The 10,618-nt window shown below is 30.6% G+C and overlaps 1 protein-coding gene across 1 annotated transcript; it reads right to left on the reverse strand.

Moving 5' to 3' along the window:
- Positions 1 to 8,018: 8,018 nt before the first annotated feature.
- On the reverse strand, positions 8,019 to 9,086 carry LOC110629575 (MYB-like transcription factor ETC1). The gene is made up of 3 exons (XM_021776607.2): positions 8,835 to 9,086; positions 8,515 to 8,599; positions 8,019 to 8,419 (listed from the first exon to the last, which is right to left on the reverse strand). Exons 1-3 carry the CDS (start codon positions 8,884 to 8,886, stop codon positions 8,332 to 8,334), a joined length of 225 nt encoding a protein of 74 aa, XP_021632299.1. The 5' UTR covers positions 8,887 to 9,086; the 3' UTR covers positions 8,019 to 8,331.
- Positions 9,087 to 10,618: the final 1,532 nt, after the last annotated feature.

Raw genomic sequence — 10,618 nt, forward strand, 5'->3', positions numbered from 1 at the left:
TCTTGAACCTCAAAGCTCCAAAACTTGCCTTAAACTCGAAAATCTTCAAAACAAGGTGAAAACTCATAAGAAAAACATGAAAACTCGAAGGGAGAAGCTCAAAACAGAGGAGGGGCGGTGGAGAACTCACCTTGGCCGAAAACGGGAAGAAAAGCTTGCCCGTTTCAGCCATGGGGTCCTTTTATAGGGCTGTCCTTACCACCTTTCGGCGGCCTAACGTGCCCCCACAGCGCATGCAAGTTCGGCGGCCGAACATGAGGTTCGGCGGCCAAACCTGGCAAAGTCTCCAAAGCCCTCTCCACTCAAAACTTGTATTTATTTTCATTAAAAACCATAAAATACATCAAAACATTTTAAGAAAACATGGTTTTACCCCTTCTAGAGGTCTCCGACATCCGAGATTCCACCGGACGGTAGGAATTCCGATACCGGAGTCTAGCCGGGTATTACACTACAGATCCGAAAGTCAGGCACTTTTGGGGGTAGGTTCGACGGCCGAAGGTCTCCACAGATCCGAAAGTTACCAACCTTCGGGGGCAGGTTCGGCGGCCTAACCCCTTCACAGATCCGAAAGTCCTCCCTTTCGAGGGCAGGTTAGGCGGCCAAAGGATGCCTCCACAGGCAGGTTCGGCGGCTGAACCTGGGTTCTCCAGGATGGTAGAACTCGATTCTGCCTCAACACTCAGCCACCAAAACTCACCAAACTCATACCCAACTTCTCAAAACATGCAAAAACTCACTCCATCAAGCATAAGGGGCATAAAACTAACTTAAGTCCCAACAACAACAAGAAGAACATCACATAAGCATACATTCATAAAAAACCCAACTCAAAACCTATAACATTATATCTAACCATAACATGTAACTTAACCCTTAACCCTTTTTAAAACTTACTTAAAATATAGGAAAAGACAAGGATCTACACTTACCTCTTGACGATCTAAGGTAGATGCGACTCAAACTTGTGGTTGAGGGGAAACGGTCTTCCAAACTTTAAAATCTTTGATCCAAGCTCAAAACTTCAAAAACAAGCGAAAACTCATGAAAATTTGAAGGAAAAACATAAAATCATCAAAGGAAGGGCAAGAACTCACATTTACCCGAAAATGGAGAGAGAAACTCCCCTATTTTCGGACTGGAGGCCTCTTATAGGTGGCTGGTCAGACCACCTTCGAGGGTCGAAAGAGAGCTCCCGCGGCAGCACTATGTTCGGGGGCCGAATATGAGGTTCGGCGGCCGAACTTGGACTTATCTCTCAAAAAAAATTTTCTTCCATTTTTTTTAAAACTTTAACTCAAAACCAATCAATAAAATCATGAAAAACATTTTGTAAAAACATATTTTACCTTTCTAAGAGATTCCGGTATCCGAGATTCCGGATTCCAACGGGGATTCTGTCGGAAGGTTGGAATTTTGACACCGGAGTCTAGCTAGGTATTACAAACAGTTTATTTTACTGATTTTCATGATATTGCTCCACCACCTTGGATGAAAATATAACCACTAGTTGACTTGATTTCATCTGAGTCTGAAATCCAGTTTGCATCGCTATACTCTTCTAGCACAGCGGGAAATCTACTATATAGAATACCATAGTTTATTGTACCTCTCAAATATTTCATTAAACATACCAAAGCATTCAAATGACCATGGTTAGGATTTTGAGTGTCCCTACTTAGTCTACACACTTCATAAGGTATATTTGGTCGAGTAAAATTCATCAAATGAATTAAACTTCCAATAATTTGAGCATATTTAGACTAGAATACAATATCTCCAACATTTTTTTTAACTGACTGTTAGCATCAAATGGAGTGTTTATAGGTTTCACATCAAACTTCTCAAATTTCTTTAGAAGTTTTTCAACATAATGTTCTTGAGTCAATATTAATCAATGATCATTTCGTACAATTTTCACACCCAAAATTACTTTAGCTTCTCCCATGTCTTTCATTTTAAATTTAGAAGATAAAAATTTTTTTGTTTCTTGAACTATATCAAGACATGAACAAAAAATTAGCATATCATCCACATATAAGCATATAATTACACAATCATTTCCAACAAGTTTTATATAAACACATTTATCAACCTCAATAGAAGAAAAACCATTACTTAACAAAACTTGGTCAAATTTTTCATGCCATTGTTTTGGTACTTGTTTTAAACCATATAAAGACTTAACCAATTTACAAACTTTTTTTTCTTGACCTAAAACAACACAACCTTCTGGTTGTACCATATAAATCTCTTCTTCCAAATCACTATTTAAAAATGTAGTTTTTACATCCATCTGATGGATATAAATTTTGTAAATAGAAGCCAAAGCAATTAAAATTATAATTGAAGAAATTCTAATAACAGGAGCTTAAGTATTAAAATAGTCAATATTTTGTTTTTGAGTAAAACCTTTTGCAACAAGTCTAACTTTGTATTTATCAATTGAACCATCAAGATTTAATTTCTTTTTGAAAATCCATTTGCAACCAATTGGTTTTGCTCCATATGGTAAAACAACAATTTCCAAAGTATTATTTTGTAAAATAGAATCAATTTCAACTTTAATAGCTTCTTTTTAAAATAATGCATTAGAAGAAAAATTTGCATCTGAAAAAGTTAAAGATCATCTTCCAAAAGATAAGCATGAAAATAATTTCCAAAGGATTTTTCTTTCCTTTGTCTTTTTGATCTTCTTAACTCTTTAACTTCACTTTCATTTATATGTTTACTAACAGATGCATTAGAAACAACTTTATTTCTTAGAGGAAAAATATTTTAAACAAACTCAGCATTTTTAGTTTTAATAATAGTATTACAATTTAGTACTACAATTAGCATAACAAATAAATAAACAATCAGAAGTATTTGCACCAATTTTTTTTTCTTTAGTTCAGGAATCATAACTTTGGTTAAACACCCCCACACTTTTAAATATTTTAAATTAGGAAGATAACTCTTCCATAATTCATAAGTGTAATATCAGTTTTTTTTATAAGGAATTCTATTTTGTAAGTGACATGCAAATAAAATGGCTTCACCCCATAAATTTTCTAGTACATTAGAACTAACAAGTAAACAATTCATCATTTCCTTTAAAGTTATATTTTTTCTTTCTGCTACCCTATTTGATTCAGGTGAATATGGTGGGATAATTTCATGAATTATACCATATTTTTCATAATAATAATTAAGCAAGACATATTTACCTCCCATATCTGATCTAATTCTTTTAATTTTTCTATTTTATTGATTTACTACTTCATTTTTATGCGAATGAAACATGTCAAAGGTTTCATCTTTATTTCTTAATAAATATACTTTAATATATCTAGAAAAGTCGTCAATAAAAGTTACATAGTATCTTTTTCTCCCTCTAGTCATAGTTTGTTTTAAATCTTCTAAGTCAGTGTGAATTAAATTTAATAATTCAATTTCTCTAAAAATAGAAGCACAAGTTTTCTTTGTTTGTTTTGATTTAGCACATACTTCACATTTATCCAAGCTTGAATAATTAATATTAGATATAAGTCTAATTGCATGCATCTTATTAATATAATATAAACTTACATGACCCATCCTATCATTTCATAATTTAAAAGAATCAATCAAGTAAGCAGAAGAATTAACATTTTCATTATTAACAATCTTGGAAACATGCAATACAAACAGTCCATTATTACAATATCTCTTACCTATAAAGACATTATTTTTAGTTTTAACTACTTGGTCAAATTCAAATGTAACTTTCACTCCATTTTTACCAAGCAGAGCAACAAAAATCAGATTAGTTTGAATTTCATGGACATGTAGCACCTCATTCAATTTCAAAAATTTACCGGATGTGAGACGAAGAAGCACTTTGCCTTTTCTAAGAACTTGTGTAGTCCTTGAGTTACCAAGAAACACAGAATCTTCTCCTGCACTAGTTTGAGTGTAGGATGAAAAAACACTTTTATTTGCACAAATGTGCTTCGTAGCACCTGAGTCTATGACCCATTCATTCACATTAGCCACAAGATTGGCTTGAGAAATGACCGCTACAATTATGTCATCTGCTTCCACCAAATTTGCCTTTGGTTTAGCAGGATTGTCATTTCTCTCCATTCTTTTCCTGCATTGAGGTGCATGATAACCTAACTTGCCACACACAAAACAACTACCTTTTTTTTCTTAAAAGTAGGATTATTAATTTTTGGTTTATAATCAAATTTTCTTTTTATACCTTTTGTTTTGGTAGTGTGGCTTATCTTGGATTAAGTTGGTGTTGGCAGCAATCTCTTTTCCTTTAGCTTTCTTAATCTCTTTCTTGTTTGTATATTCTATGATGATATGAGTGATAAGCTCAAAAAGGGACAACTGCTTATGTTTATGCTTGAGTCGCTGCTTCTAGTCGCTCCACGAAGTCAATAATTTTTTAATTAGCAAACCAGCAACAAGCTCCTCTTAAAGTGTTATATTTTTCGATTTCAAGTCCTCAATCAATTTGTGGTATTCAATGATTTGTGCCTTTATATCTTTATCATCCACCATCTCCCATTTGTAAAATTTGTTAATAGTAAATTTCTATTTGCCACATCCTCAGCAGTATATTTGACAATTATGGACTCCCATATTTATTTTGCTTCTTTATAAAAGCAATAAACATCAAAGAGATCGTTAGATAACGTGCTAATAATAGTGTATCTACATACCTTATTAGCATGAACCCATAATTCCTATTGTTTGTCAGAAGTTTCTGCAGGTTTCGCATCGATGAGAGCAAAACCAACTCCATGCATATCAAGAAATGAAAATACACGTTCCTGCCAGCGTTTGAAATTGTCACCATTAAATTGTTCAATTTTGGAGACATTTGGGAATGGCTTGGACATCTTCATGGCAGGTTGCATCATAGCAGTAGGAACACCATTTGGAATACTAGTGGCAGAAGGATCAACAGGTCTAGTAATGGAAGTATTGTTAGGAGAAGTAATTTCAGCCATTATCCTTAAGATTGTTGTAAAATGGTAGAAAAAGATATAGAAATTAAATGAAAGATGAGCAGAATATTTGCTTGAGGCGTGATAATAATCAATGTCCTTAAGGATAATTCACTGACGGTAGTGTATCCTCCTGAATTTAACAAGCCTTCTGGATTACAAGTAACTCAGGAGCAAGAACAACAACAATTATTAATTACCTAGAAATAGAGAAGTAGAAGTAGAGAGAAAGAGAAGTATTTTTTTTTTGTGTGTGATAATGAATAACGTAAATGCACTGCTATTTATAGTACTAAAGTTAACATTATTCAAGTTCATAATATTAGCTAAAAATATAGTTCAGTAATATTAGGAAAAAGAATAAGATAACTTAAAGTGGAAAAGATCTTTTTTAACCAACTTAAAATCTTCAACTTATTTCAAAATATTTTGAATTAATTAAATATTTATGATTCTTTTGAAATAAATTGTTAAATATACAATAGCCATGTAGATCTAAATGAATTTTGTTTGAAAACTCCAGTGATAGAATAACCTCCTTCGTTCTCACAGACAGCGCCAATTGATGATGTTGAGATTCGGGGGTAGTAGGATCATGACACCTAGACAAATGGTTTGATTCAGTGTGAGAAATCAATAAATTGAGATTGGCTCAAAAGGAAATAAATATTGGTCATAAATGAGAGTAATAGAATCAAGTCTTATTATTCGAGAGGTTAAGGTTTTCTTAGGGCTACAAAGATATGGTTTATGTGAAGTTAAAAAAAAAGTGTTCCATGTTTGAGTTTGATAGGGGTATATATACCGTTGGTCATACTTAGCTCCCCTACGACATGTCCTATCGGACAAGATAAGGACACTTTTAGCATGCTTTTCAAGCAGCTCATTAATAATGAACAGTTGACTAATAAATGTTGAGTCAGCTAATCCATACCATATCTATTACGCATGTCACGTTAGTCCTACTCATCGCACGCGCATTTAAGACTTTGAATTTTCACAAGGAAGGAGGTCGGACTCTGTGTCAATAGATTATCGAAGTTTGGAAAGTCAACATCTGACCAATATTTCTTTCGATTATACTCGGCTCGCCCGACTTAAATTATAAGAGGGTCTCTTAATTAGAGACTAAAAAACCACTAAAAAAACCAAAGACACGTAAATTGTTATATTTATCACAGTTATTTATCTTGGTTGAAAATTGTTATATTTCAGTCCATCATCTTTAATTTATTACTTTAAAATCTTTTATTATTAAAAGCGTTATATAAAAATCTTCCAGCTATTTTTTATCTATTTTTTCAATAAAATTGATCATGGCAGAGCTACGGGGTAAAAGAAATAAAAAATAAAAAAATAAAAAATGGCACATAAGATATTCATAATATTATCTCTACTCAAACTTCTCAAGTGAGAGAAATGGTGTATGAGAAGAGAGGATATTATCAATATCTTACATTACATTTTTTATTTTAAAATTTCTTATTTTTTACATCATAGCATTGCAATAAATAAATTTTATTTGGACAATGGTGCAAAATGGTTTGAGTTATTTTTTTTATAATGTTATCGAAGATGAAGAATTTTTATGTAATATTTTAAAAAATGATGAATTTTTTAAATAATTTTAAAGATAAAATATTTTACAATAACAAAAATTAAAAAACAAGAGACTGAAGTCTAAATCTCTAAAGCCAAGTGATGACGGGTATAAATTTGCCAAATTTCGAGAAGACTAAAACCATTTATATAATAGATTAAATAAATATAAAATAATATAAAAAGTATATAAATTTAGTTTATTATGAATCTGAAATTCATATTTCATGTGTCTTATTTTATAGTGTACAGAGTTTATTTAAATATTTTTTAAATTAAATAATAAAAAATTAAATTATATTAATTTATTAAAATATTTTTAAAAAATTAAAATTTTTATTATTCACTGTATTTTAAATTTTATTATTAATGTGGGAGGGCCTAATGTAAAATAATTAAAAATTATATACATAAAATTTCTTGGCGTTGCTTGGAATGAGTAGTATTTGGTTCAAACTAAAAAAATCAATCGACCTGAATTAATTTAAAAATTCAATTTGATTTTTTATTTATTTTGGTTTGATTTAATTTTTAATTTTAAAAATTTTGTTATTTTGATTCGATTCGGTTTTAATCAGAAAAAAATAAAAAAAATCGAATCGAATTCATTAGTGATAATAATATATTATTTTCAATAATATAGAAAAATTAAATCATATTAAAATTAAAATATTTTAATTAAATTTTAAAATATTAAAAATAAAATATAAAAAATAAAAAAATTATTAAAAATTAAAATTAATTAAATCGAATCGAATCAAATTAAATCAGATTGATTCGATTTGATTTAATTTTTAATTAAAATCAATTTAATTTAATTTTTATAAATACTAAAATTTTAATTTTTAATTTATTTAATTTGATTTGATTTTAAATCGAATTGAGTAAAATCAAAATGAGTAAATGTTTACACCTAAGTTCCTAACCACCGCTTCCTGCCATGCCAAAGCTGCAAAATGTATCCAACCATTAAACATAAATTAAAAAAAAAAAAAAAGGATCTTATGGTAAATGATAGGAATCGGGAACTATAGCACTCCAACCGTGCAGTTGGTTGATCCGAACTACAATGATAAGAACAGGTTGAATATTTTTGAGTAATGACTTGACTTGATCTGTCAAGATAAGGTCGGATAGTACATAACTAAAATTAAGGGGGATTTAGAAAAATTAATTTAATATATTGAATAACAATTATTTAAAATTATTTATATAAATAATTAATTAAATAGAAAAATTATATTCTTTATGAAAAATAATTATTTTTTTGTTTAATATTATATATATTTTTTCCGAAAAATTTGAGTTTTTTTTTATTGAACATAAAAATAGAGTCTAAAATCAAGCCTACCGTTTGGTCATTGGTTACCTTTTTTTTTATAAATAAATAAAAAATTAGACATATTATAAATGAGAATAATGAAAATATTCAAGATCTAAGATAATTCACAGGATAATAATTGCAAACACATTTACAATAATACTGAGCAAGAGAAGCCAATCCCCCACACAGATGATTCCAAAAATAACAAAACGATGAAACCATTTCAGTTTGCACAATCATATCTCCCATCAAAATCCCATACTGCATTTTCTTCTCTTTTCTTTTCCTTTATTTTCTTTCCAGAGAAAATTAGCAAACTCCTTCCAAACATCTTCTTCTTTCTGATTAGCTACCACCCAAAATTTTGCTGCTTTAATAACCCATTTTACAGAGGCAGCACCATTTACATTTTTTTTTTTAATAATTTTATTGACTTGAAGAGAATCTGGAATTCCAGTACTTCTCAATTTCCTCCGCTGTTCTTCCTGGAATTCTCCCAGCAATTAGAGGCCACCTACAGAAATTTACTCATTAATTCTTTCACTTGATATCTTCCATTACTAAAAAAATTAAATACCAAAAAAAAAAAAGCAAGAAATTAAAGCTCACCTCTCTCCAACAAGATTATACATCCTAGTAATAAGGGTTTCTTCATCCTCTGTGAATTCAAGCTTAGATTCTTGGCTTGATTCCTCTGCAATTTTCACCCCAAAAAGAAAGCAAAAACAGCTATCAATTTCATATGGGTAACCACGGAAAACAAAAGCCCAGAATTGTTTTTTCATATTTTCATCCCTAAGGAAATTAGAAAAAGAAATCCAGTAAATGGATAGCAGAAATTAAAAGGGGAGAGATCAGAGTCAGCCATTGAAGAATTGAAAACAGCAAAAGAAAAATAAGAGCCATGGATTTTGAGAATAAATAAGTACCTCTAGAATCAACAGAAACATCATCACTAGAAGAATGATCCAAGTCAGCCATTGAGAGTTGAAACCTTAAGCAGAGAGATTGAAAAAAGAGACAAGAGATTGAAAAATTCTTTGGTTGTGTTGGTGAAGCTAAACAAATGAATGGGTACTTAATAAATGGCGTGTTTGGATGGATAGAGAAGAAGAATGGGCGTTGTGAGAGTGAGAATGGTAGTTGAAAGATAGCGTTGATATTCCAACTTTGATAGGTAGTTGGGACGGGTTGGTACACCCTCAAGCTTTTATTGAATCTTTGTATTATCTAATTTTCTAATTTTTTACATATTTTTAATTAACACATTTTAAAATTTTCCTACCGTTGTTATCTTACACTTTGCTTGGATAAAATACGAGATTGAATGGAAAATACTCCTTATGTTTGGATAAAAGGAAAATAAAGGAGGATGGAAAGGAAAATATCTTTATATTCCTTTATTTAGAAAAACAATGAATAAGAAAAAAAAATTAAAAATACCAATTTATCCCCATTATATATATTATATAATATAATAAGGACAAATAATAATAGAATTTTATGAATAATTATATAATATTTATGATTTTTAATATACATCACAAACAAAAAATTATAATAAAATCCAATAAAAAAGATAAAAATAGTAATTAAAAGAAATAATTATTATAATTGTGCTCGGACAGAGGAGGATGAAATCACAATTTTATCTTTAAAATTTAAAAAATAACTTATAAAACATATGGAAGTTTAAGTCATTTAAAAAATTTTCTTCCCATTTCCCCCCATTTTGGAGAAAATAGTGGATGAAAAAAAATTTTTTTTTCTCTTCGATTCCTTCTTAAATAAATATGAAAAAATGAAAAATAAATTTATTTTTTTTTCTCTAATTTCCCTGCTTCCTCTCTTATTTTTTCTCAATTTAAATATAGTATTAAGAATATGTTATATTTAATTTTAAAATAAATAAAGGTGAAGTGTGATCTAGTAAATTTTAAAAGAGTAATTATTAAGCCTCACTTTATTTGTAAAAAAATAATTAGTAGCAGCCGACTTTTCAATCTTGCTGTTTCTACCTCAAGTCACAGTATGTTGAATCTCTCAGTTGATAGCACTACACCAGCTCCCAAAACTCGTCGCTTTGTGTCTATTGTTGAGAATAGTTGGCAAGTCAGTGCACACAATCCCATCCTGCATAAATTGAGAACCTGTGCTAAGACACTTAACTTCTTGGAGTAAGAATTTAACAGGCAGTTTTCGTACTAAGATTAAAGTTGCTAGGGACAGGTTGGTTGAAGCCCGATGCTCTGGATCTAGCCAAGTAACCCAGGTTTGTGAAGAGCTAAATTGTTTGCTTTAAGAAGAAGAAATTTATTGGAAGGAACGAACTAAACTCTTTTGGCTTGAAGGTGGGAACAACAACTCTAGGTTCTTTCATTCTAAAGCTTCAACCAGAAAACGGGTCAACACTATTGCTGCTCTGAAAGATCCTCAAGGCAATTGGGTTACTGATCTTTTCTCCCAACCTTGAGGTGATTATGGTGATGCGTTGGATGTTGTCCATGCTAAAATTAGCAATGAGGAGAATAGTTATTTGGTTGCTCCTTTCACTGATGCTGAGTTTAAAAGTTTGTTTTCCAAATGCATCCGGATAAGGCCCGGTCCTGATGGCCTTAACCTGGCCCTTTTTTTAGCATTTTTGGCATATTATTGGAGACGATGTGATTGTTAGTTGTAAATCTTGGCTTCAGTCGGGTGCTTTCTCTGCTCA

The sequence above is a fragment of the Manihot esculenta genome, chromosome 13, assembly GCF_001659605.2.
Source record: "Manihot esculenta cultivar AM560-2 chromosome 13, M.esculenta_v8, whole genome shotgun sequence".
In the NCBI taxonomy this organism is placed as follows: domain Eukaryota; kingdom Viridiplantae; phylum Streptophyta; class Magnoliopsida; order Malpighiales; family Euphorbiaceae; genus Manihot; species Manihot esculenta.